Source organism: Theobroma cacao, chromosome 2, assembly GCF_053813885.1.
Source record: "Theobroma cacao isolate CCN51 chromosome 2, ASM5381388v1, whole genome shotgun sequence".
In the NCBI taxonomy this organism is placed as follows: domain Eukaryota; kingdom Viridiplantae; phylum Streptophyta; class Magnoliopsida; order Malvales; family Malvaceae; genus Theobroma; species Theobroma cacao.
This window is the reverse complement of record NC_142640.1, coordinates 1,112,312-1,139,794: the sequence shown is the minus strand read 5'-3', so window position 1 is coordinate 1,139,794 and position 27,483 is coordinate 1,112,312. Positions and strand designations below refer to the sequence as shown.

General features: G+C 34.9%; 6 protein-coding genes across 6 annotated transcripts; 1 reads left to right on the top strand and 5 right to left on the bottom strand.

Annotated features, from left to right (window-relative positions):
• Nucleotides 1–240: 240 nt before the first annotated feature.
• Nucleotides 241–2,438, bottom strand: LOC18607156 (uncharacterized). The gene is made up of 6 exons (XM_007041179.3): nucleotides 2,186–2,438; nucleotides 1,810–2,100; nucleotides 1,613–1,721; nucleotides 1,120–1,249; nucleotides 742–799; nucleotides 241–636 (listed from the first exon to the last, which is right to left on the bottom strand). Exons 2-6 carry the CDS (start codon nucleotides 2,091–2,093, stop codon nucleotides 453–455), a joined length of 765 nt encoding a protein of 254 aa, XP_007041241.2. The 5' UTR covers nucleotides 2,094–2,100; nucleotides 2,186–2,438; the 3' UTR covers nucleotides 241–452.
• A 1,131-nt stretch (nucleotides 2,439–3,569) lies between these two features.
• Nucleotides 3,570–6,894, bottom strand: LOC18607155 (uncharacterized). The gene is made up of 7 exons (XM_007041178.3): nucleotides 6,340–6,894; nucleotides 5,521–5,661; nucleotides 5,150–5,305; nucleotides 4,921–5,042; nucleotides 4,654–4,815; nucleotides 4,167–4,227; nucleotides 3,570–3,969 (listed from the first exon to the last, which is right to left on the bottom strand). Exons 1-7 carry the CDS (start codon nucleotides 6,787–6,789, stop codon nucleotides 3,784–3,786), a joined length of 1,278 nt encoding a protein of 425 aa, XP_007041240.2. The 5' UTR covers nucleotides 6,790–6,894; the 3' UTR covers nucleotides 3,570–3,783.
• Nucleotides 6,559–13,332, bottom strand: LOC18607154 (putative DNA (cytosine-5)-methyltransferase CMT1). Its single transcript, XM_007041177.3, has 22 exons — nucleotides 13,016–13,332; nucleotides 12,877–12,917; nucleotides 12,382–12,475; nucleotides 12,170–12,277; nucleotides 11,946–12,068; nucleotides 11,747–11,846; nucleotides 11,388–11,572; nucleotides 11,217–11,282; nucleotides 10,850–11,131; nucleotides 10,587–10,645; nucleotides 10,436–10,502; nucleotides 9,986–10,315; nucleotides 9,840–9,908; nucleotides 9,648–9,734; nucleotides 9,485–9,572; nucleotides 8,756–8,877; nucleotides 8,571–8,675; nucleotides 8,443–8,486; nucleotides 8,285–8,354; nucleotides 8,089–8,192; nucleotides 7,565–7,761; nucleotides 6,559–7,476 (listed from the first exon to the last, which is right to left on the bottom strand). The coding sequence occupies exons 1-21, from the start codon at nucleotides 13,229–13,231 to the stop codon at nucleotides 7,590–7,592; spliced, it is 2,532 nt and encodes an 843-aa protein (XP_007041239.2). The 5' UTR covers nucleotides 13,232–13,332; the 3' UTR covers nucleotides 6,559–7,476; nucleotides 7,565–7,589.
• A 2,429-nt stretch (nucleotides 13,333–15,761) lies between these two features.
• On the bottom strand, nucleotides 15,762–16,164 carry LOC18607153 (uncharacterized). The gene has a single exon (XM_007041176.3). It carries the CDS (start codon nucleotides 16,143–16,145, stop codon nucleotides 15,876–15,878), a length of 270 nt encoding a protein of 89 aa, XP_007041238.2. The 5' UTR covers nucleotides 16,146–16,164; the 3' UTR covers nucleotides 15,762–15,875.
• Nucleotides 16,165–16,595: 431 nt separating this feature from the next.
• On the bottom strand, nucleotides 16,596–17,575 carry LOC18607152 (transmembrane protein, putative (DUF679)). The gene has a single exon (XM_007041175.3). It carries the CDS (start codon nucleotides 17,347–17,349, stop codon nucleotides 16,684–16,686), a length of 666 nt encoding a protein of 221 aa, XP_007041237.2. The 5' UTR covers nucleotides 17,350–17,575; the 3' UTR covers nucleotides 16,596–16,683.
• A 1,358-nt stretch (nucleotides 17,576–18,933) lies between these two features.
• LOC18607151 (uncharacterized) lies at nucleotides 18,934–25,583 on the top strand. Its single transcript, XM_088803345.1, has 12 exons — nucleotides 18,934–19,156; nucleotides 19,414–20,008; nucleotides 20,199–20,276; nucleotides 20,745–20,988; nucleotides 21,315–21,612; nucleotides 22,232–22,464; nucleotides 22,777–22,988; nucleotides 23,331–23,753; nucleotides 23,838–24,041; nucleotides 24,169–24,261; nucleotides 24,337–24,444; nucleotides 24,534–25,583. Exons 2-12 carry the CDS (start codon nucleotides 19,517–19,519, stop codon nucleotides 24,927–24,929), a joined length of 2,781 nt encoding a protein of 926 aa, XP_088659471.1. The 5' UTR covers nucleotides 18,934–19,156; nucleotides 19,414–19,516; the 3' UTR covers nucleotides 24,930–25,583.
• Nucleotides 25,584–27,483: the final 1,900 nt, after the last annotated feature.

Sequence of the window (27,483 nt, the reverse complement as noted above, 5' to 3'; positions counted from 1 at the left end):
TTTATTTTTATTTTCATTATGCATAAATATAGACAATTTTTTTATTTTTCATTATGTTAGAAAAATTAAATTAATTAAATTTTTATTACTTTATGCATGGAATCTTCATTTTAACATGCTTAAATAAACAAAAGAAAAATGTAAAGGCATAGTAGTCAACTTTTGGTAAAAAAACCAAGAATAATTAAGAGGGCATGATTTTTTTTATGAATAAATTATTAAATCCACAGAAAATAAATATTTTCAATAGGAAATTGTATATTCTCACATTTGAAAGTTTCATATATATACGAAACTGCGTACATTATTTTCATTTAAATTAAACTAAATTTGAGCAAGTAGAGAAAAAAAATAAAATTGTGTACAATTTTAGAAGCACTTTCAAGTTTACATAAATAGTGCATAATTAACATTAAAATGTTAGAAATAAATATTAATAACTACGCTTAGTACTAAGCCTGGCAACCCCTGTTAGCTGCTACAGGTAAAAAGTATCCTAATCTTGAAGGTAATGGCGAAAGCGAAATGCTGTGATTATTGTCTTTGGAATTCTTATTCTCTAATTTTAGCTCATTATTGTCCACCTTCTCTTCATCTTTGTTGGCAGCTGGTGCGTAGGGAGAATTGTTTCCTATCCTGCAAAAACCAAAACCCGAATTTTTTTTAATGAATTTATTTATTTATTGAAAATCTTTCGAAAAATATATTTTTGACAGAAAATTTTGTGGGAAAAATATATACCTGTGACGGCGTTTTGCAAGAAAATGCTGGAGTGAAATTTTTCTTGCAATTGGAAGGTCTGAAAATAGGGGATTAAAACTAGCTGGTTAACATTCCAAAATGAAATGTTTACATAATTTAAAGTATTACATGGCAAGTACAGAAATTGTTAAGGGTGAACATTAATTAATTCAAATAAAAATAATCAATAAGGAGCTGTTTATTCAATTATTTGTTCGGTTTTCGATTAATAATATTTTTTAAAATATTATTACTATTTTTAAAATATATTTGAAAAATAACCCATTGATTGAGATTCGTCGAGAGATAAGTCATTTTCGAATTTTCGTAAATTTTTAGAAAAATTTGATTAATTCAATTTTCAAATTGTGTTTATACCTGCTTGTAGCTTGCAAGAAGATTCCACGTTGGGTGGAGGAAGTGGTGTTTTTGCGTCGGTTTGGGGCTTTTCATTTGCAATAGGCTTCGACAAGGAGCTCTCTCCAGCCAGAAGCATGATGGCTTGGGCCTACAAACAATTATACATATATCTATCATTTATATCACATGCTTAAACCTTCTATGCCAAAAGAAATTCCCAACATACAACAGAAGCAATCCAGGTTAGTATATTCAAACATCTCATGAAATTGGTTACAGATCATAATATTATTATAGAAAAAGTTTTGTATATAACAACAAGTTATTGTAACATAACAGCATAAGAACATAAATATCTAATCTTAATTAAATCGTGTGTTACGGAAACGTTTGAGAATCAAAAATCGATTAAAATATCTTGATTTACTTAGATTATAAGATTATGATTCTTAATTATAATCGGAAAAAGAAAAATCATGTGGTTGCGAGCATTATAAACATGTTTTCTCACCTTATCAGTTGGAACATTATCATACACGTTGATAACCCCGGCATAGAAAATCGTTAGCTGTGCTTTCGAGGACACCACACCAGTTGAACTTGTTCGTATTTCGTCGCACCTATACAGCAAAATCCAGGGGGGGAGCCATTTTTCAGTTGCGGTTTTGTGTATAATTTGCATATAGATGAAGGAGTTTTCGAACAAACCTGATTCCTGGGAGTGATTCTTGTTGCAGAAAAGAAGTGGGGAGTCGAGAAAATTTGTCAGAGGCAAACTTAGGTGGCAATAAAGGGATAAGAGGTCGAGGTGGAAGCTTCTTTTTCAAGGCTTCTGATTCTTCCTCGTTGGTCTTACCAACGTTGTGGTCCTGAGGTTTTGACAGAAGATATTTCCTGAACAAATCAATGGTCGTCTGAGACATGTCATTTGCTTGCTTCCACCCTTTCTTCTTATGCTCAAATCCAGCATCTGCTGCTGCTATATCTTCCATCTTCGAGCTGTTCATGGGTCCAGGAACATCAAATAAACCTTAACTAAACTTTGCATGAAAGACAACAGGTTTAAGTAGAAAATGATGTTTACCTGAACAGAAGTCAGCTGTCTACTTCTTCTCTTACTACTTACTAACAAGGAATATTACTGAAGGAATTCAGCTGGGTTCATATAAAGAGAAAGATTGGAAATAACGCCATGAGGAATTGGGGATGATGATGATGATGGGAGCAGGCTTTCGATGGGTTCTAAATGAATTTAACTTTTTATGTAGATGCAAGTGAGTCCATGCTATTTCATGCAGCTGTGTAGGCTGCAATCATTTGGCCGACAAAATAGTTTCATCATCTGCCACCATACTAAAATCCATTCTTTATACTTGCTTTACAAGTAGACCTCGTCAAATTGCTGGACACATCTTAATGACCACACAAAATTATACGAGTTTAAATTTAAAATTATCTTATTTTATATCTTAAACGTATCGATATATTTAAATAAAATTTTATATCTTAAACAAGTTAAACCCATTAAATTAAACTCATTTAATTAACGTGTTACTATATCAATTTATATAGTATAATTTGTTTATAATATTTTCTTCAATGTATTAATATGTTTATGTAAATTTATCGCGTTGTGTCATATATAATTTAATTAAAATAAAATCTGAATTATGATAATTATAACCATCATTAACCACTTATAAACAAGTTCAATGTGATTTTGCTATAAATTAGAAGGTAATTATTGGAGAGAATGTTGGAAGGTGGATGATGATCATGTGTTTTTCATGTCCAGAGACCGAGTCTCCCAAGTTATTTAATTCATAAATTTGTCTACGTTGTAAACTTGTAATGATAATTAACAAGAAACAATCATACCCATAAGACAAATTTGCAACCAAAGGAGTTTATGTTGGGAATTGCAAGGCATGTTTTCTGGGTTTAAATACTAAAAAGACAACACAAACATTACTCAACTGAATCCTTTTCGAAAGGGAAAAATCTTAATTAAAACATGTTTCATGCTCTGTCTTCTTGGAGTTATTACTCATTTTGGTTTTGCCATTGTTACCTAGTGTTGTGTCTTGTAGTATCCTGTCAAAGCCAATCCTTTTCACTCCAACCAGGGAAAGCAACGCCCCATCAATTTTTATAGCTAAACTAACTCGGATATAAAATCTTTTCTAAAGTGACTTATATTCATTTTTTATGATAATGGATGCTTTGTCTAATTCAATCAGATGTTGGGATATTATTGGAGAGAACATTCAGTTGGTTCGGCTGGTTCGATCATAAAAGGAAAACCGAAAAAACAGACTAAAGCTCTCCCCTTGATATCATCAACTTGTCCAACAAAAAGAGTGTTCATCCTCACTTTTCAACAAGTTCTTGATCATTTTCATTATGGGTGTTTCATCTAATTCGATCAGATGTTGAGACCTTGAAATGGTGATAAAAGAAATCTCATATGGAGTATTCTGCAAACTTAAATATAGATATCTATCTTAAAAATTCAACGGGATTTCATCATCTTATCCAACAAAAGAGGTACAGAGTTTTGAGTAAGATGTATCAAAAGACTGTTTTTGCGATATTAAAATGCTTACCAGATCAAGTGGCTAAACTCCAATGAATGAAGCTTCCCCAGGTGATACACAAAAAGAGAATAAGTGGGGTTCGTCTTCACTTTTCATCAAGTTCCTGACTAGTCCCTGGATCAGAAGGATTAATATGTCTCCAAAAGAAGCCCAAACTGCTTCCCATTATATTCATAATCACCGCGGACATGGCAGGGGGCAATGCTACCACTGGAGAGGTGAAATGGGATGTTGCCAATACCACACCCAAGGCAGAATTTTGCATGCCAACCTGAGTGAGAGAAAGTGTCATGTATATGAGAGTCGCCATCAAAGCGTAAACAAGCTTATGACAGAAGATAAGAAAAGAAGAATTAATTGAAATACTTAAAATTTGATCAAACAATTTCTGATAAGGACTGCAATTGCTTTTAAATCCAAGATGTTAAAACTTCCGGCCATAAAGGATCAATATGAACTTGCATGTACCTCAATTGAAATTGCTCGCCGCTCTGGTTCTCTGAATCTACATATTGCTGCTGATAAATACCTGCACATAAACAACTCCTTAACTTATACACTTCATAAATAGCAAAACTGAAAGAAGGGGGGCAGAATGATTGACTAGAAGAACGAGCACACACCCTCCCCCGCTCTCTTTCAATCTTTTTTTTTTTTTCAGAACTTGCTTGAACACAGAAATCCACCTATGTAATTGCAGTTCATTGTTTTAGGTGGCAGAAAGCTTACAAAGGATCAGTATTGGATTGGTCTATGGTTACAAAAGAAAAATGAAAAGCTTTCCAGTTCAAGGATGGAAAAAAGGTCAAAATGAAATCACTGGGGTCAAATAACAAGAGAGAAAATTAGACTGAATCTAAACGTAACAGGTAAACTTCAGCCATTTCTCAGTTTCATTCTAATCACCATACCAAATTCATACAATCGAAAAATAGAAATGAAGAGCAACTCTTACCCCACAAGGAAACCAGCAAAATGTAATAACAGCACAGAAAGTATTACAGCACCAAGCTCTCCAGATAATATTGATTGGAGGCGATCGATTGAAGTGGCATCAGAAGCCAATGTTGCATTAACCATTGAGGACTTAAGACGAACAACATTTTCTGAGAAAACACTGGAAAAAGGAATTCCAGAAACCAAAAATTAGAGGAACAAATGAAGGTAACACAAGAGAGGAGAAAGTAAGTATCCAGCGGATAAATTTGAATAACAGATAAACCTGCATGCAAGTAGTGATGAAGCTAAAACAGCAAATAATGGGGCAAATGGTGTAACAATTTTCACCACCACAGGAAATGAGCTCTGTATATAAGAACCTAGCAGAACCGGAGCAACCACCACCTGGACGAGACATAATAAGAACTATGAATTCCAAAAAGAACAATAAATAGATTGAACACATCTTGATGTGTCAAAGTTTATATGACTCAAGGATAGAGTTAGCCAACCTGCAGGGTACTGATGGAAAGTCCAACAGCATCCACAGGAACATAAGTCCCTGCCAGAATCATAGTCAAAAGAGGAGTGGCAATCACTGCTCCAAGAGTCGTGCAAACAGTCAGTACAGTTGATAGTGGAACATCCCCTCGAGCAATTAAGGTCACCTGTAACACTATTTCAGCAAATAAAAACAATGCATCTTATGAAAAATAAAGCAACTATTTTAGGTGCTCTAATATATCAACGAACTCTTCCAAATGTCTGTAACAAGAATAAAAGGCATCTTCCAAAAGTAAAAAACTTCTGCCAAAGGGCCTTCCAACAGAGTTTTAAGGTATATAGTTGAGCAAAAGAACGTGATGGGTAAAGAAACTCTTACCACATTTGATGCAGCACCTCCAGGGCAACAAGCAAGTAAAATCAAACCAACAGAAAGAGATGGTGAAAGCCCCAGAGTCTTGCTAATAACCATCCCAAAAGTTGGCATAATTGTGTACTGAGCAACACATCCAAACAGAATCTGATGAAAGTAGGAGAACAAATTGATGTTCATAGGCAGCAAGTATGTGATAAACAAGATTAGTTCGTGCTCTCGAGTTTAAAATTAAAACATCTACCCCCTTCACAAAGGAGGAAAACATTATCCTTACAGAGGTATAGACAAGTATGCAGCATCAACCAATCCCTCAACACCCCGATTTACAATTCCAGTTAATACCACTAAATAGGCATACTACAGAGTGCAGACAGACAGGTACTATAAAATATTTAGTAAATGTTTATGAAGGAAAATAGAAAAGATGTGTCAGTATTCCAACTAATTGCTCCACAATGTAAATTACAATCTGACGATCATGTCCGAAAAGTTTTTACTTGATCTGAAAAACCTTGCGCAACTCGGCGTCACTTCTCTTAAGATTAACTCATGAAGCAAGCAAGTCAAAATACCATTCTCAGATTCCAGAACAAAATTCCAATTATAGAACAATCACAGAATTCGCATATCAACATATACAAAATGTTAATGAAATGAATTCCAAATTGTTTCCAAGACAATATTTGTCCCAAAAAATTCCTGCTAAATTCTATATAATCTTCCATAAAATCAACTCGGATGATTAAGTATACCCTTAATTTTCACTAAAAGAAATTAATTACTAGTAAACAAAACCATCATTGTCATTAATGAAAAACTCACAGAAAGAGGCCTTTGGATGAACAAATTGAGCAAGTCCTTGAGTTCCAAAGTGAGACCCATAGCCAACATAATTAGCCCAAGTGTCAAGCTATATGAACCAGGTCCTCTCTTAACAAACCATGAAAAAGTCGACGGTTGCAAGCAAGCCACAATGCCACCAACTGTCACATACAGAGGGTACAAGCTTGCAGCGGTAGATAACACGTTTTCCAATCTGGGTTTTGCTGGAGTGAGAGGAAGATGTTCAGAGTTCCCCCGGACACACTTTATTGTAGGCGGAGAAGTGAATTTTTTTGGTGAAAGAACTGTGGGTTTGGATGGGTGGGGTCTGAATGTGAATTTCAGATGGTTTTGTGGTGGAGAAAGGAAGGGACTGAGCCTTAAAGTGAGGGACATGTTGAATCTATGCTTCTTTGATTCAACTGAAAGAGTGAATGAGTAGAGTTGCATACAAAGTCCAACTTCTCGACTTCACCTGTTTTGGAACCTGGAACTGGAAGTTGTTCCTATCAAAGAGAAAGAAAATCTTGTCAAAACATGGTCAAGAGTTAAAAGAGTGTTAGACGGAAACTACCGTGGGACTATGGCAGCCATAGTGATTGGGTGTTCGTATTGGGACCACATCATGTGCCACGTAAGGACATGAAATCTTAAGTGGCAGATATAAGCCAATCAATGTGGCATGCATGTTCTGACTCTTCTCTACTTTCATTTTTCTTCTGTAAAAAGATGAAAAACTATCCTGCTAGTATAATATAATATTTTTACATCAAAGTCATCAAATTCACGAAGAGAATGGAGAGTCAAAGTAAAAAATAACTTTGTCTGAAATAATTAAATTAAAAATTAAATAATGAGAATATCTTAGTTCAGTCGAAAGCTGCCACCATAACCCCAGAATCTAAGCAATGGTTAATAATCCCAAAGGGGGTGCTAGCCCAGTCCCCCGCCCCCGACCCCCACCCCCCCACTTTGTGCATTTGATTGCATAAAAGTCTAAAGCACAACAACATGCTTAATCCAATTCAACCCGACGAGGATTTATATAGAGAACCACGAAAGGAGATGCCCGTTGCCGGTAAACGTCCTTCTGCAGTCAACATCCTTCTTGTTATTCTTGGAAATGAGGCAAAACTCCTGAGAAATGCTTATATTTTTGTCAAATTCCACTCAACTGGCAATCGACAGCAAACATGAGTGGTAAAAAGGATGCAGGGGGTAATACCAAATTGTATTTGCTTGGAACTTCCTCAATCAGAATCATCTACTTCTATTTGTGAAGACCGTGCAAGACACTTTGGGAACTTGAAAGGAAGGATCAACAAGGGCTCATCATCGGAGACTCCTCGGCATGCTAAACCAAATGCGTATCCCAATGCAATAGCAACTGGAACAGCAACAGCATTTCCAACCTGTATATATCTGCAAAAAAGAGACAAAAAACAATGTGTGCAATTAGCCTGTACTACTCTAATGTGAAATAAAGCAAGAGACTATTGTAAGTTGGTGACCTTCACCCACTGAAAGAAAAACATTGACATTATTACTTAGCAGAACCATTGTAATTAAGTAAGGGCGCCTACATAAATGGATCAAAAGAGATACCTAGAACTAAAGATATGCTAAAAACAGCATTGAGATTCCCTATGGCAATAAATGTTCTTCAATACCAAAAAAACTGAGCGTCCAACAAATATGGATAATACTAAATTATGGCAATCTTAAAAACTTTAACTTTGCTCAACAAACCTCTCCTTGATAGACCCAAAAAGCTTATAGCAGTCCGGGAACCCCTGTAGTCTAGCATTTTCACGGATTGTGAGTACCCTGTCTTGCGAAGGATGAAGGATGCTCTGCCAAAAGAGTTCGATTTGGAAGTATGCACTAGAATATATTTGGATAACACCCACCCTTACACCCAGGACATAAAAACAGGAGAAAAAACCTGGTTATGAGGTTTAGCCCTTGTTACTACTGTCTTAACAATTTCATCCATCCACAAACGACCAAATGGCCTAAATTCCAAGTATCAGGTAAGGTTGTTAGGAATATAACATTGAAGCAAAAGTCAGAATTCACTAGTAATAGTTATTCGGCACTTACTTGGTTGACCTCCCTTTGACAAACTTCATGGCATAATCAGGCACCTATTAAAATAATTAACAAATTAGGAAAAAGTTATCGTGAAGTAAATTTAATGAACAATAAGAGAGCTGCGCACAACATAATACCAATGGTTTCCCAGATTTGAGCTTCACTCTTTCCATTGTTGTGTCCCACTCTACCCTGTTATTTTCACCAACTATTACACCTGGTAGGTCTCTGAAATTCGCACCCTGGAAAAACAAAAGCTCAGCTATTGAGAAATGAGAAATATGCCAAGCCCAAGCACCATAAAAAGGTAAACCGCACATACCTTCCTCTTTGGAACGCGGCAAACACGTTCATAATCATCAGCATTCAATTGCAACGGCCGGTGATCATATAGCATTCCCAAGGATGATGCATGTCGAGTATCAACTGTCAAATTTGTTACATCTACATATTGCAAAAACATAGTTGTAAGATAATGAAGAGGACAAGGACAACATGCTGGTTTTCATTTTAATAATAATGCATATATAAGAAAATCTAAAAGATGATTACTGAAATTTTAGATGATGCAGGTGCAAGACTACAGGATTAGTTTCTGGCAGATCAGTGGCAGTTTAAGGAGTAAAACTAAAACAGTTTTCAAAGTAGGCATATCAAATGACTAATTAATCTGCCAGTATGGCTTCTTAACCCCAAAATAGGCAGCATCTAACATTTTCAAAATTCTGTATGGAAAGTGGTGGAAGTGGATGTCAATCTTATCCAGTATGGCTTCTTCCACACTTCACAAAGAATTTACTTTAGAGCAACTGATGATGTGAAGCACTGAATGATCAAAGGATAGACTCAAAGAGAAGAAAAACTTTTCAAAGCTGTTAATGAAAAAAGGTACACTGGAAAGAAGTCAATGCAGGAGTCATATAGTAGCAAGCAAGAAAAAGTCTAACCAATACCCAAATGATAAACTAGTTCACAAGGGCCACGACTTAACATCTACCATGTTAGAATATGGTACGTCGATGTTGTATTTCTTTTGTGAAAGGAAACATACCCTTTCTTTGCAATCTAATATATTTTTGGAACTCTGTTCGAGCAACTTTGCCATACTTCCTCTGATCCTCACTCTCATCATTGTTAACCTAATAAGATGTAACGAAACTCAAATAATAGGGTCCCAAGTCTACTCAATCATTCATTGAGGAAAAAGCACATACTTGTGGAAGATCAGATATCGCATCACCAAGAGTAAGAGCCCTTTCCAACTGACAGGTGTCACTTTTACTATACGCAACATTGATTTCCTAGATTCAAGACAATTAGATTTAATTAAAAAAAGAGTTATTGTCTACTAATGAGATCTTATTCTTATAGCAACCTAAATTACTTTAGTTAAGCAACATATATACCTCAAACTCATTTGGAACATGTCCTCTAGATGCAACCTCATGAGTTGGCAATGGATATTGAGGCAATTTCTAAAGGAAAAAGACAACGAAGTATTAGACTAACAATCTTATAATGTCATCATATTGTAAAGTTTCAAAATACTTGCCTCTGAAGGATGTGCACCCCACAGAAAAACCCTCATCCTACATTGTGCAACCCCGTAAGATCCAGCAGCCATCATCCCCATTCTAGCTTGATAATTCATGGAAACTAGACGGCCGATGGCATAACGTCCCAAAAAACCCTTAGCAAACTTCAAAATGTCTACAACATTTTCCATTAAAACATATCTCGGTTTCAGATGCTCTATAATATCCATATATACCACTAATTGCTTATTTTTTATATCATCCAACGGCGCATTTCCATTTCTAAAGCGATTAAACCCACTTATGCCTTGACACGGGGGCCCTCCACATATAAAGTAAACATTTCCCTACAAAAACAAAAGATAAAGAAAAATAAAATAAACCATCATTACACTGAATGTAAAGTAGAAAATTATTTTACAAATACCACCAATCTAATGAGTCTATATAACAATCAAAACACTTACAGGCAAAGGCAATATGTTTGACTTGTACCCCTTCCTTACAAAGTCCTTCAATTTTTCTTGACACTTACTGAAAACATGATTATACATTAAAAAAATTAATCACAAGGTAAATCAATGATCTGATGGGTATATATTCATTGAAACAAATTACCTCAAGCCCTTCATAGGCTCCCAAGTATCATAACTTGCATCATAACCCTTCCAACGCACCTACATTTAAGATCCAAAACAATAAAAATGTAAAAGCATTAATCCAGAAAGAAAAGCTTAATTGTAATGAATAGTTAGTGCACATAAGCTTTCCCAAAGCCATTATATACTAAAATAAAAGAAGACAGAATATGACATAATAATAAAACTAACGAACTATCATCAGCTAGTACCAATTCTTCATTCTTAGAGATATAACGATACCTTAAAATATAATCCCGGCTTGTTCACCTGGTTAGGATCACCAAAACAAATATCCAATAATCTCTCAACTTCAAATTCTTCAGAGGAATCCTCCGAGTCTCCATCTTCTCTTTCTTTTTCTTCTTCCTCTTCACATCCCTGGCCATCATCATCCTCCTCATCACTAGTTTCACTTGAACCATTTTCAAGTGTTTTGTCTGCTCCAAGCAAGGAGAATTTCTGGCATAACTTTTCCCACTCCTTTAGTAAACACAAAAAATCCTCTGCAGCCTCATTTCTCACCTAATTATCATTTGAGGAGATATATAAGTCAGTGTGAAATAATATAATAATTTTATTAATAATTATCGAACATTAGACTGTTTACCTTAGTTTCAGGATGATTCCATTGCAAACTTTTACAAGCATAAGAATTTATGTCAACAGCCCACCTCTGCCATGCCAAAAGTAGGGGAAAAACTCTCAATCAAATACCAACTAGAAGTGAAAAATTAAAGAACAGGGTTAAAATGTTATGAAACTTCAATTATTAACTTACTGTGACTAGCTTTACACCAGATAAGGAGGCACCCATGCAAAGGCCAGTGGACATAGCCCCACAACCAGAATATAGATCTAGCAAAGACCTCTCAACTTTTGAAGTAGCATTATTTGAACCGCACTCACTCGAACCACACTCACTAGAAACTACTGATGATGTATCACTATCTCTTTTTGGAGTTTCTGCGATTATCAAGAAAGTTCTCATAGTTCACGAAACAAGTAAATCATATAATCAACAAAAAAATACAGCAGCATCAACAACTAAGAAATAGAAGACAAGTATTATTTATTTAATTTGTAGCTTAATTGTAATTATAGATATCCTCCAAAATCAATGTAATAATAACATATTACCAGTGACTATATTTTTGAATGTCAAGTACGGTAAGGAGTACTTCATATCGTAATATAGTTCAGACAGTGGGATTGTTCTCTCTTTTGCAACTAGGTCAATCTGAGGCAAGAAGCAAATAGTTTAAACCTTATATTAGCTATATATAACAAACCATCAATATACTAAGAACAATTAATGTGAAAGAAATGTTAGTCATACATTTGGTGCAACTTGAGCGATTTCTACTTTGGAGAGGATACAATTCAACGGATTGTCATCATGGATGTCAGAGAGAAACACTCGTCTATTATCAATCAAATGTGCATTATCCTTGTTAATAACCTAGAAATATTCAAACATTGAACAATCAATACGTTTTAAAACAAATTGAACTAAGAAATAAACTATCAAAATCACCAAGCTTTAAAGAAAGATGTTCTCACTGTATCATCAGCCCTATAAAACCATTGAGCTTTAAAATATGGTTTTTTATCAATTGTTTCAAATAATTCAACAATCCTGGCAATGTAATTAAGATTGCCATCTTCTGCCTGAAAGCAAAAGACCATACTTAAAATTTATACACAATGTAATTAAAAAATAAAAAGACAGAAAGCTTTGATATACAAAAGTATAAAGACACAGAATAGCAAACCTGAACATACGCATTATCACCTAATTTGTAGAGACAACCGTCAACCTTAGACTTATCATAATGATTTCTTGCTTGCAGTACGTCGTCCTCCTCACTTATAATTGGGTAAAAAACACAAACCAAAATTTAAGAACATAAAGTCATCAACAAGAATCAACTAAACAAATGAACAATCAATTTATACATTCTTGTGAAAAAAAAAACAAAGAAACACCCAAAATCAACCAAGTGAAGGCGAATTATATAACCTATATACTAAAACTCAATCTACCACACTGTTCATAGATTCACAAGTTTCTGTTATGTTTAAAATAACAAAAGATTTGTTTTTCCATGAGCTGTGATCAACTTTAAAAATTTTCTAAAATATCAACAACAAAAATTATTCGTCACTGTAATATAGCAGCAACGTAACTTGTAAATCATTCAAAAAGAAAACTGCAGCTTTTTAACGAATACTATAAACTTAGGCGATTTAAAAGTAAAGGAACTTACTCATTTGAAGTCTCAGTTACAGCCTGCTTCTTAACCTTATTCTGCAATCCAGAAAAACCAAAAATAAATAATAATCAGGGCAAAACTATGCTATAAAAGGAAAAAGAAACAAAATAATCTTCATTTTAATGTATCTAACCTTTGACTGATATCTCAACGGCCATCGTCGTCGGGCTTCATCTGCCGCAATGGGTGGGCCAACGAGACAGAGCTCGGCGTCACGTGCAACCTTTCGGCCTTTCTTCGATCGAGGATGTAACAAGGTAGTCGAATCCTCGTTTTGGGTTTCGGATTCCGAATCGATCGATTCATCGAGCTGCTGCTTCTCGACCTTTCGCTTTGAACCCCTCCCCATTTGCAGCTCGAGACAAAGCGGAGAGAGTTTCGGAGATGGAAAATGAATAGAGGGATGCGAAAGGGTTTTCCCCTTTTTTGGGTGTTTGGAAAGAAAGAAAATAGACGTTGGGTTGGAGGGAAAGTTTCCTTTCTGGGGGAAAATATATTTTTGGTCAGCGGGCGGGAATTTTGGTTCAAAATTTGTTTTACGGGGTGATAGTTTATGTATTTAAGAGGGTGACAGACCTGTCACCATTTGACACGTCAGCACATGATTTTTCTCTTTAATTTTTTACTTGTTTGGAAGAATGGGAATTCAAATAATTGATGCACAATTGCCAAAAAAAACAAAGAATAGATGCACAATATGGAAGGAAAAAATATTCTTTAATTAAATAATTAATTCATCGTTATCATAAAAAATAAGGTAAAATATCTTCACTCTTTAAATTTTTATTAAAATTACACAAAAATATATTAGTTTTCAAAATAAATATTTCATTTTAATAATACGAACAGAAATTATAAAAAAAAAACTAAAATATTTTTTTATTAATTTAATAAATTATTATTATATTTTTAAAAAATAAAAAATAAAATCACCGATTGATACTCTCCATTACATGAGGAGTTTTTTTTTAATTAATAAAAAATATAATAATAATTATAAAAATCAACAAAAAGTAAAATTATCTTTTTATGTTTGCGACATCAGTAAATTGATAGAAATATTAACAGTTGACTAACAGCTTAAATTATGTGTACAACGAAAAAAAAATTTTGAGAGTGGAATATCTATTTGGAAGACTAATAAATCTCCGTATAATTTTAATCAAAACTTTTAAAAATAAAAATATTTTTATTTTAAAAAATAAAATAAAAAAAATAAAAAAATTAACATATTTATATATCTTTGTAAAACTGTTGGAAGATCCAGTTACTCGTCTAAACTCACATAGTCAATTCAACTTAACTAAGGGTTTAGACATATATTTTGAAACCTAACCAATTAAGTTAGTTATTCATAAATAATTAAATAAATAGGTTGAGTCAAGTTTGAGCTTTGATTTTAAAAAATTATTCAATAGACTTAACTCGACCTATGAATAGTTTTATAATTTTACTAGATAGAAGAAAACTCAAAAATAAAAATCATTTCTTCTTATTAAAATAATTTGACTAAATATTCAATTTGAGATCAAAATTTTTTAGTTTTTATCAATTTAAGACCGCATGTAAGACACGCGCATATCATGAACGTTGATTTTAGAAAGTAATTTTGTTAGAAAAAATTTTTTGTCAAGTTAAAACGGTTCAAATTATGGTGTGAGCGTGTAATAATTAAAATTTTCAATAAAATGTATAATAATTATATTTTATAATATAACGTGTAATAATTAAATTTTTAACATAATGTGTAATAACTAATTTTTCAATATGATATATAACAATTAAATATTCAACATGGTGTGTAATAACTATATTTTTGAAAATGCACGTGTAACAACTAAATGTTCAATATGACAAGTAGTAACTATATTTTGACATGGTGTATTACAACTAAATTTTCAACATAGTGTATAATAATTAAATATTCAACATGACGTGTAACAATTACATTTTTCAACGTGACGTATAACAAATAAATTTTCAATATATCCGATAATAATTACATTTATCAATATGACGTATAAAAACTAAATTTTCAATATGACATATAACAACTAAATATTTAACATGACGTGTAACAACTTAATTTTCAATATAACGGATAATAACTATGTTTTTTAATATGACATGTAATAACTAAATTTTCAACTTGACGTGTAACAATTACGTTTTTCAACATGACATATAACAACTAAATTTTCAATATAGCAGATAACAATTATATTTTTCAATATGACGTGTAATAACTAAATTTTTAACATAACATGTAACAATTCAATTTTTGACATGATGTGTAACAACTATATTTTTCAACACAGTGTATAATAACTAAATTTTTAACATGATGTAACAACTAAATTTTCAAAATGACATATAATAATTATATTTTTAATGCTATTTCTTGTCTCATGTAATGCATGCTCCATCAACTTGTCAACCTAGTTATTAATTATAAAGAATCGAAAACGTTTAGCTATTAACTGTTACAATTGAAATGTTTGACCTTAACAAAAAATAACTCAAACATTTAACCCCAATTTAAACATTTAGCCAAACAAATTTTATAAGATAATAGATACTCCCTATAATTAACATTTGACTTTGATTTTTTTAAAACAAATTTCTTTAAGTTTGATAACTTTTTATAAATTAATCATTTTAATTAAATGTTTTTAAAATCGAGTTTTCATTTGTTACAGTTTAATGAAGTCAATTAAAAATCTTTAATTGAAAAGTCAAACTAATACAACATTTATCGGACAGAAGTACATAACTTGAATCCCCCCTAAAAAAATCAAACCTAATTTTATGAATGAAATATACATACATTTTAGTTATTAATTACAATTTCCGTAAATATATATTAAAACTACAAGGAAGAAGTATATATTAATTATTTTTCACGGTCCAAATTTAAAAAAAAACTAATAATATAATTAATTAATAATAATCAAAACTTTGATATATTATTAAATGCGACATGATGCCGTTAATTAGTTGCCGGAAGCATTGGTGAGGATGGACTTAGCGTCGGACACGGCGGCTCCGGTAAGCGTAGGGGCATCAGTGCTGCCGCTTGCGCCTTGCTTTATCTCCACTGGGAGGTGTCCTTCCGTGCCGTAGGCCTGGCGTTTGTAATCCTCCAAATCTCGGTACTTGACGTAAGGGCTGCTCTCTAAAGGTAGCCCTTCCAGCGTTTCTTTCTTCTGGCTCTGGCTCTGGGTTTCGCCCCTTGGGGAAGTTTGCTCCTTGGTGCTAGACATTCTGCTGATTTACTTTCAAATTGTCTTTTTTTTTTTTTATTATTTGGAGTTGAATTTACTACTTATATACATGAACCAAAGAGACAAGGTCCACGAAACTTGCAAAATTCAAGCTAGAGTCCAGCGTAATCCAATGAAGGTTGACTGTTTCAACTTGTTTCCAGCACCGTTCAGGCTAAAGTCCATTGTGTTAGGATAAGGCCAAATTTAGTTAGTATGATATTTGTTGGAAAAAAATTGTGGCTACCATATATTAATATTATAAACTCATAATATAAATATTTTTAAATATTTATCTTTTTACATTTATGAAGTATTTTATAATTAAATGATAATGTATAAATATTATATGTTTACAGTGAATTCGTATTTCATTATATCTAACTTTACAATAAATTAAATGGGAGTAAACAGAGAATAAACATAAAAATGGGGGAAAAAAAGTCAAAATTAATTTAACTTGTGTAATTTATTCTATTATTTCTGAATAAAATAAATAAATAAATAGGGAGAAGGGGAAGATGAACAAAATGAACAACTATTTGGCAGGTGTGATCGGGTAGCCAATTCCGTGTCTTCTGGTTGGAAACACCACAAACAACAAACTGCAAATGAGCCCGATTCCGACTGGTGCGATGCTCAGAACCTCCTGAGTTTCGTGTTTCGGTGTCGGATAGAAACAGCTCAAAACGTTCTTGTCTCTCAAAGCCACAGCACCGAACACGAGCGCAGACAAGACTGCGTGAACCCCATCAATGAACTTGATTCTGTACTTGCTCAGGTCGGGCAGGGTTGAACCTGTGGGATCGGGGTAGTCAAACAGGAATATCCCTTTGAACGTTGCGAAACCGTAGTAAACTTGTCCATCCGATGACTTGACGCTGTCCGTGAAGCAAGCGAGGAAGCAGGAAAGGGCGAGGAGCAAGAGGAGGACGAGGGTCATGGGGCGGGTGGCGGAATCGCACGATCCGTTGTTGGTGAAGATCGGCATGAGGAGTTGGAAGGCCAGGAGCGTGCCTGTAGGAAGAAGGTTGGCTAAGTTTGCCGTGCTTGTCAAGGTCTGCGAGATCGCACGTTGAGATAAACTGGGTGGCTTCGATGGGGATCTTGGTGTTTCACCAGGCTCATGGTTGTTGGTGCTGCTTCTTGATTGAGATGCTTGCTTGGAAACAACAGGTCTCGGCCTCAGAGACGTTTCCGACATCGCTAGAAATCAAGAAATACTCACAAAAACTTTCAACCCAAACTGGTGGTTACGGCGGTTGTTACGGCGGAGATGCACTGACCGTGTAGACTTTAGTCGGATGAAATGTGGGAGTTCTAAGCCGGATGGCAGCTTGCTCCTAATATAAAAGGGATTAGGTATTGTTTCCACGGAATTTCCTGTTAGCAACGTATAGACATGATCAAGTCCATAGTCCATGTGCCGTTATCCCATATTTAAAGCATTTCACCAATGCTTGACGTCAAGTTATAAACTATACAATAACAATGTCAAATGAAATATCAAAATTGACATATTCTCCGAAGAGGAGACAGATTCCCTAAACCCCAAGCAAAAGGAAGCTTTTGGTACACGTTATGATGTGCCATGAGAGGCCACGATTTGAAGTCATATACACGCTAACACACACGTATATAGTACAGACGAACCCAATGGGCTAGTAGATAGGGTAATGGGAATAACTGAGAAAAAGTTGACATTTGTGGAGGAAAATTGCTTTTCTAACAAGGAAATAATGTCGCTGATGCTTGCATACGAGTTCGAAATCCTAAGAATCCATGGCCATTGCCAAGTTTCTTTTGCTGTTAGCTGATGCCTGGGAATGTTGCTTACCTTAGTTTAATCCATTGTAACAAAAATTAGTAAGGAAAAACAAAGAACACAAGCAAATACGCAGTTAAACTAACAAAAATAGAAGCAGTACCAGTAAAGTAAAGATCAAGCACGCCTTCTGGTAGGAAGCTGCGTTATAAAAAAAAATCTTTTTTTTAATTAAAATTTTATGTTAATTTATTAATATTAATATGAAAAATAAATGATTCCTTTCAAAAAATTATTTTTTTGTTAGATACATAAATTCAATTGTTAACATTTTTAATATTTTTGTTAGTTTATTGACATAATAATATTTTTTAAATAATTTTATTTTTAATTAATTTTAAGAATTACATAATATATGAATTATAATTTTTTAAAAAAATTATTTTTCTATTAAAATTTTGTTTTCCTTTCAAACGATGTGATTGGTTGATGGTACTTCCATTCATCAACTGATCATCACTTGGCCGGCTTTGGTCAAATCCGACTCAATTTGCTGCGTTGTCCTTCGGGAGCACAATTTGGTCGTGCTCTAGATTTGGCTGAATCAAATTATAGATGGCGAGATTCAATTGTGGGATGGTGGAATAGATACGACATTGACTGGTCACATGACTTGAGAGAAAAAAATAAAAGAGAAAAAAATATTTTTTACTAATTATGTTTATATTTTATATTTTTTTATTAAAAAAAAATAGATTCGAATTCTACTTTTTAAGTAAAAAATTTATACATCAATGAATCAAATACTTAATGCATGTTTATATTTTTGAATCTTATTATATATATAAAAAATTAATAGATCATGTGAAATTATAATCTAAAGTTAAGAAAAAATAGGAATTTTATAAAAAAATTTAATGTTGTTTTCCTTCTTTATGCTTTTTCGGTCCGTGGGGTAGGCCAAACTGCCAGTGAAAAGAGAAATGACGTCAGAAAACTGAAACAATCAATCGTGACCGTCAGATTTTTGTCCCATTTTCCCTCATCGGCATGTAAATACATCTGAAAAAACTGTCGCTGAAATTCTTACGTAGCTTTCCTTCGTTTATTCTGCTTTTAGCGGCGCCGTGAATCCATGATCGTCACGCTTATCAGCTGAAATTCTACTCCCGCTCTCACTTCAAACCTGATGGTTTCCCCTAAAACTCTAGCCTTAATCTCCCTTCTCTATTTCACTTACATTAATGTAATTCTCTCTCTCTCTGATTTCAATGTAAAGTTAAAACAATTGCTTTGATCGCTCAGTTACTTAGTCATTAATGGTTGAAGATCTTAAGATAAGAATTAGCGAGAAATTTTTGTTCGTTTAGGCTTTTTAGGATTTTAGTAGTTTATAATCATTTATTTCCTTGATCAAATTTTGCTTTGGCTTTTCCCTTTTTTTTTGGTTAATTTTTTAATTTTTTTCCTATTATGTTGCTGAATTTATTACTATCTTTCTAGTGTACAACCATGAGCTGGAATTTGAAGCAATCTGCATTTTGTAACAATCTTTGAAGTGAAAAGAGTTTAAGTATTGTGAAGCTTTTGAAGTAGTTGAAAGAGAATGAGGACGAAGCGAAGACGAGCATGGAGGAAACCTCCAGCCAAAAAATCAACTGCATTGGCCCAAAATGAAAAAGCGACGATCCAAAATGAGGAAGCATTTTTGAGTTTTGTTAACCAAAACAATAAAGAAGATTCTGTGTCTGCTGACTCAAATGATTTGGAAGTAGTTGATAAGAACGACTCTGAATCTGATGACGCTGAGAGTAGTTCATCGTCATCGTCATCGCCATCTTCAAGTGACAGTGATGAGTCATTCGGGGCTGAAGAGAGTAGCTCTGATGACTCATCAACAGTTGGCAGGAGATCTAGGAAATCGATTAAAGGAAGCGGTAATGGAAAGCAGAAACCAAGTAAATTGCCTAAAAAAGTGGGGAAAGAGGATGTTAAGTCATCTAGGGTATTGCGTTCTTCCTGTAAAAACCAAAATGAATTTAAGATGCCTCAGCAGGATCCTTGCTACAATAAGGAAGAACTGAAAGCTGCATTGGAGGTATGCTGAGAATCGTTATTGATGCTAATTTTTAGACATTGTTTATTAGCACTTTGAATGCTTGAGATGGACAGAAAAAGCACTGTCAAATTTCTAATGGAACAGTGTCTTGGTTTATTGTTACCAATCTGTTTGAAAGGATTAATGCATTTTGTGCTTATTTCTGTTTACGACTTTCTCAACTTATTAGGTGATTAAGAAAGTTATGAAAAGGGATGAGGCTCAACCATTCAATGTTCCTGTAGATCCTGTTGCTCTGGGAAAACCTGTAAGTGAATATTGCTATGTAATTTATGAATGCATTGCCAAACTTATCTTTCAATAGGGTTTGCTTGCTATGGGTTGAATCTGTGCTTGTGACTTGAATGGGATGACTGATGAGGGTCAACCTGAGGGTCAACCTAAGGGTCTTGCCTAAGTTGAAGGCCTGCTGGCTGGTCCCCTTATATTTTTTTTTTCATATTTCCTAAGCTATCATTAAAAATGTTACGCAAATTACTGGTATCATATTATTCAATCATGTCACCTAAAGTATAATATAAAAGACCCAATTACATGTTTATCATTTTTTATATTCTGCACAGAGCACCGTTTGATACCTTTAAATGCATGTGAACTTACTTCAATTCCTTTGTCCACTCTGATCCATGATAAAACGATTAATCTCACTAACTTTCTCCCTCTCCTCTCTCCCCCCCTCCCTCCTCCCTTTTGGTTTGTGGTTTACTGGAAACAGGATTATTTCAATGTAATAGATACACCGATGGATTTTGGTATGATATGTAGTAATTTAGAAAATAGCATAAAGTACATGAACTCGGAAGATGTGTTTAACGATGTACAATACATTTGGGAGAACTGCTGCAAGTGCAACAAGAAGGGAGAGTGTATTGTATATCTAATGAAACGAGTGAAGAAAAAGTTCATGAAGTATTGGACAGCCGCTGGCTTGCGCATTGAACAATCAAGAAATATCAATGGTATGTGTTGACAATTATTACTTGTTTTTTACTTTTCAGGTGGTTTCCAAAATTAACAGTGATAAACATCAGATGCTTCTTGGAAAGAGATTTTTCATTATATTGACTACTTCACCATTTTTTCCCTTGAAGAACTAACTAGTGCAGCCGGTATCAAAATGATAGCAATCCAATATACATATAGATAGACTTTCTTTATCTTTCTCAATGAATCTAGTTATACGTCTGAGATTTGTGTTGAATTCTCAATCATAAATACATTATGAGGATTTTGTTTTGGTCTTTGTATATTCATTTTTAATTTTATTCATTGGATTTTCATTCAGTGGGACGTTCGTATGAACCATCTATGAAAGACTATGCCACAAGGTATAGCAGAGGTGAGCCCTTCAGTCCAGTGGGCCTTGCAGTAGATGGTGCCAGTCAGATACAGCAGGATAGATTGGGTACCAATCAGCCCCATCCATACTTGCCTCCGTTAAGCTATAGCCAACCTCATCAACTACAGCAACCTCCTCCAAGCACTGCAAGGCCACAGTTCTCCCAGTTGCCCCCAGTGAGTTATCATCAACCTTGTCAATCACAGCACAACCAGCCACAATTCTCCCAATTACAAGCTTGCACAGGCTGTAACAGTGCAGGTAATATATTCATCAGTTCTATCAATATTTACTTGATTGAGTGCTTGTGTTGTACTCTACCTTAACTTTTTAATCTATCTTTCCTTTCTTCTTGTTCAAAACTATAGTTCTTAAGAACTCATGCTAATTATATTTCAATTTCAAGCAATGTCCCTTTGCACAGTTCTAATTTGGATTGTTTACCTTTTAAAATCATTAATGAAACTTTGGAAACTAGCAGTTCTTCTGTCATGTGAATCCAATAAATGCTTTCTTTCAACTTTGTGCTTAGTGAAAGGGGATTATAAACTTGAGAAGAAGGGATTTTGTGGTTGTCTTTTAATTTTTGCAAAGATATGACTAGTGTAATTTTTTATGAAATCATTTACCATGCCTCAAATTCACTTATGATTTTTCTTTGTCGATGTTATACTTAGATTTAAATGACTTTGAATATCTTTCGCAAGTATAATAGTCTTGCAAGTGTATCACACCATCTCACACCAATAATATTGAATGAATCTACACTTTACTCTGTTGATCATATTCTATCTGCCATCAGCATGTGACAACTACCATCAAGCTATTTTCATTTCTCTCTCTTACATCAATAATGAATTTGTCGGATATTCGCATTTTCAGCCACCTAAAGACATAGCCCCAAAACACAAAAAGCATGCATCTTCCTTGAAACACAAAAAGAATACATCTATGGGTCCTGCAGCTTCAATATATGGAGGGGCACCCAGTCATTCCCACTCGCAACAGCCCCAGTTGAGCCACAATCAGCCATATGGTCTGCAGCAGCAGCAGAGCATCAACCAACCCTCTCAATTGCAGGCTGTTGCAGATGGTGGTAAGCAAGCACAGCAGTTCATCAGTAATCTTTGCACTGCCTTTTAGCTTGTAATCAGGACATTACATTCTCAATAGTTATTTTGTTTCTTTATTTGATAATCCAGCATTACAGGTTTTGAGTTCAGAAGCATTCATCATTTCTGCATTACTCCAAGATTTAATTTCTTTTCATTTGTCTCTATATACTTACATGTTTTTCCCCGAAGGATCTGCACAACGTATTGCAATCACATGTAAAATAAAAGATGAAGATTCCACTGTAGAGGAATTTGTGTTGTAACTATATCTAACTTCTCTTTATCTTTGCTAGGACACTCACACTCACTGCCACAAGCAGATTATACAAGGTGCAGTGGGTATGTGCCTTGGTGTCCAGTGGATCCCATGGTTGTCGGCCATAGCCAATCACATCCCCAACAATTCTCATTGAGCCATGGCCAATCTATTGAACAACAGCAACTGCAGCCACAGGCAAGCCCTTGCCAGCCTGAGTCATCCCCGCTACAAGATAATGTTGATATTGGTACTGTCTATATGCTATTTCTTTGTCACCTGGTATATGAACTATCTACTTACTCTGGTGTTTATGTAATTTTATATGGATGATTTTATCTTCCATTCAATTTGATAATTTAACCATCAGCACCAACTGAAAAGCAGTAATGAAAATAAACAAATGCTAAACATAATTATCGGGAATTACTTGTCAAATTGCATCATGAGTTATGTTGCTTATCTAATGTGTAAGTCTGTAGTTTGTTTTCCTCTGTGTGCAAATGCATCAATATTTTCAGTCTTGATGTAACTTTTTATATTAGGTTTTAATTTTGGGTGGCTAGCATCTGTTTTTTTCCCTTCTTTGCGGAACATTCACACTTGTCACTTACAGATTCTGCCTTGAGGGGTATTAGATGTGCACTCAGGTACTCCACTGGCCCCACAACCAGCAAATCTTACCTAGAAAATCAGGATCAGTTGGGCCCCATTGAACTCCAGTCTGAGCAGAACCCACAGAGCCAGGAACAGCCACATCAAATGCCACAGCTCCCTGAAAAGAAGAAGAGGGGAAGAGGTCCCACTTGCTGCCTCATCTTGAATGACCTGGCAGATGGTGAGCGGATATTTGTCCATGACAACAAGCTCGGACAGCCTGTTGGTCCTGAGTCAGCCAAGCTAAGCAGCTTCCTGGGCACTATAGCACGGAATGGACACAGGGCACCCCTTATTTTTTTTCACTGGAGGGCAATGCCGGATTCTTACAAAGAGGAAATCTGGGAATATGTTCAGGTATGATAAGACATTTTACCCTTTCTTTTTGTGTCTTATTGCTTTCTCTTTTTAGTGACATTTTGCCTCCTCTATGTGCTATAGACAAAGTTTGACCTTGATCCAAGTTGCAAGTCTTGGGTCATGCAGTCTCTTGCTACAAAATGGAGGGACTGGAAGGCAGAGTTAAAGGCATCATATTATGATGCTCTTAATACCGATGAAGAGCGCTTGAAGGTATGTGATCCAAGGGTGGTTCCTGAGCAATGGCCAAGCCTTATCTCATATTGGAACTCTGATGACACAAAGGTACGTGAGGAGCAGCAATTGCACATTCCAATTCTTCTATTCTGGTGCAAATTTTATTGGTAGTTCAAAATTCTCCTCTCTAGCATTAGAAATGTGGAAACATGTTCTCTACATATGCCATTTGTAGAAGCGTTGTGCTACAAATAAGGCTAACCGTGCAAAACAGAAGGGTGGACATGCATCAGGCACCAAGAGTTATGCAAGGATACGTGAGGAGGAGGTAATTTCTCATGTTTTGCTTTTTTCGTTTTGAAATCCATATTGAAAGCAGTTGTTCCTGTTGCTTCGGAAATAGCGAAACAAGAGGCCTGATGGGAAGGAGCCTACTAGAGCTGAGCTTTATATATTAACACATACACGCAAGAATGGGCAGCCTGTTGATGAGACAGCGGCAGCATTTATTGTATGTATAAGTAATTAATTTATTTCTTATTAGTGCTATTTATATGTAAATCTGTCCACTCCTTGATAAGTTTTGTATTATCATCGCAGTCAAAACTCCGCAAACAAGCAGCTGAGAGACAGAATAACTCACAAGGTAGTGATGAGTCAAATGACACCTTCTGTCAAGTTATGGGAAAAGAAAAATGCAACCGTGTGCAAACTTATGGATTGGGTGCCACTCATACTGCTGTTTTTGGCCCAAGACATAGTCGTGATGACCTTGTGAGGATGGCTTCTGAGGCCAAAAAGTCAGCAAATGAAGAGGTGCGCAAGATGGTGGTGAAAATGGAGGCCATGGAGGAAAAATATGCACTTATGGAAACGTACATAGCTAGAATGAATTCAAACATGGAGAAGTTTCTTGAGAAGATTGGCGGATCTTCAAAAATTTTGGGTTCTGAACAGGTAACCTTTTGGGTTCATACACTCATACTGTTATGCTGATTTCTAACTGTTTCTGATACTCTCAAATCTCCCAAGCACTCAAAGCAGCTACAATGATCATCGTCATCAAGTCATGCAGATTCAATGAGTTGAATTTTTTTTTATTGGAAGGTTTCTTTGTTTCTTTTTCTCCTTATTTGCCTTGTAAATATTTAGTAGTGACCTTTTATTGGGCATGTTAACTAATTAGCTTAAAATTGTAAATGCTGCAAGTGCTGATAAACATTCTGTTTTGGCCAAGTTGGTCTTGAAAATGAGGGGCTCTAAGCATGTAGGGTTCTAAGCATATAGGCAAGTATTTGGTGGGCATAACTATTATGAAAAGTACTTATAGTAGATTGATTGAAAATTAAATTTCCAAAAACCTAAGGACAATATCTCGACCGTTGAAAACATAAATGGTTGCAGAATTGCATTTGCTATGGAGTTGAAATAATTGGATTTTTTGGAAGTAGCATTTCATGCATTTGTCGTTTGGTTGTAAAAATGTTTAATATAATTAGCACATATAATGTGGAAATTGCAGTGTATGACATTGGAAAACTGTTTATCTTAGAGAGGTGGTTTGGACTTTGGAGGTGTGAGATTATGGTCTATAGTCGGTACACACTCCTATAAGAGTATGTGATTTAATGGAGGATACGCATGTGGAAAGGGGGAATGAAGGCTAAAGAATATTGGTGGAAACCATGAAAGGAGAACCTGCTTGGTTTTTTTTTTTTTTCTGGATCTTCTTAGTATAAGGTCCTAATAGTGCATGAGATTGTAATGTGATCTTAGTAACCAAACCTGCCTTGTTTGAATTCAGAAAAGGCTTCGACTTCATCATCAGTTGTGGAATGGTTTTCTTGAAAACTTACTTATTGTGGGATTTTTAGATTTTAATTTAAGTGAATAAGTGCTTTGCAAATCACAAAACTTGCAAAGATCTTCATGAGCATGTATAATATTGCCTTCCATGAATGCTACAGCCTATTACTAATCTGTTGAGGCTCTCTAGTATCAACTTGTCAATGAAATAAGGAAAACGTCTTTTTCGTCATTCCATATTGGCCCTTTGAAATCTTTGTACATTTGGTCACTCTAGCTATGCATCAGGGTTATGTTATATAGTTCCAGTTCTACCAATAAATTGTGTATAAACATTTTCCTGCCCTTTTTCAGGCTGCAGATGCAGAGGATGATGCTTAGTGGACTTCACCAACATTTTGTTGGACTTGGCTTTATGCTGATTATAATTGGACGGTGTTTCTATGTTGAACTTTTGAAAAATGAATCATTGAATGCAGTTAATTAATTCTGATTGAGTTGAAATTATGGGAATCGTTTAAGTGATATTTGGTTGGGGACTTTGGCAGAATCAATTTGATTAGAGAAGTTATTTATTAACCGTATAATTTTTGTATTCGTCCACCATAAATTGTCTCTCACAGATTCATCTAAACATTTTTTTTTTGTTGGCCATAGCCACAAGGGGTGACGTAGAACATACAGTCCCAATCAAAGTGCCATACGTTCAACAATCAGAAACAAGAAGGAAGGCTCCTGGAGGATTATTTAAAGAAGAAGTTGTCAGAAACAAGAAGGAAGTCTCCTGGAGGATTATTTAAAGAAGAAGAAGTTGTCAGAAACAAGAAGGAAGGCTCCTCGAGGATTCCTTGAAGAAGACAAGGCAAAATCAGGGAAAACCTGAGAATCGGCTGTGACCGCACTATCTATTAAGCATTGGGACACCTTTTCTCTGAAAATCGCCAGATTCGGGTCTATTCATACAATCTGTTTAGGAGTGAAAGATCCGTTACGGAACCTGTTGGGACCATTTTCTTCTCCTTATTTAAAGCCACATCGTTTGTTTAGCCAAGACAGAAAAACCTTGAGCGAACTCTTTCTTCACTTTCATCGATGGCGATAGTCCTAAAGAATCTTAAGAAGACGGATATCGAGAAACGATTGACGATCCCAAGCAAGGCCCTACATTCTTTCCCTCCTCTAAGTGACAAGCATATGGTGGATTTTGCGGTTAGAGACGAGGAGAGTGGCCGTGTCTGGAAGTTTCGAATTATCACTCGTAAGAAGAACAAAAAGAAGTACCTGAAGCCGGTTCTTACCAAAGGATGGCTAAAGTTTGTTTGCAGCAAACAGCTGAGGATTGGTGATAGAGTTGCGTTTTACAAACAAGCTGGCGCTGTTAAGTATCGTGTCAAAGTGGAAAGACTACTTCGAATTTTTTGGTGCTGCGTATTTCCTTCCTAGCAGTCTCACTGTTTTGTGTAATATAGCAAAGGGGCTTTTCCAATGCCTATGGTTTCAACTTTCAACTGTTGTGTTGTTGGTGTATAATTTTTTTACTTTAAGATTAAGATTCGAATTTTTTTTTTTAATTATATAAAAAAAAAAAATTCAACTGTTGTGAGGATATAAATGCTTTCATATATGTTGAATTAATAGTATCATATTGGAATCTATTATTTTTTTTATAATTAGGGAAGAGAATGTGAATTTTATTTATTTTTAATAAAAAAATTACCAATCAATGAATTTAATATTAGGACAT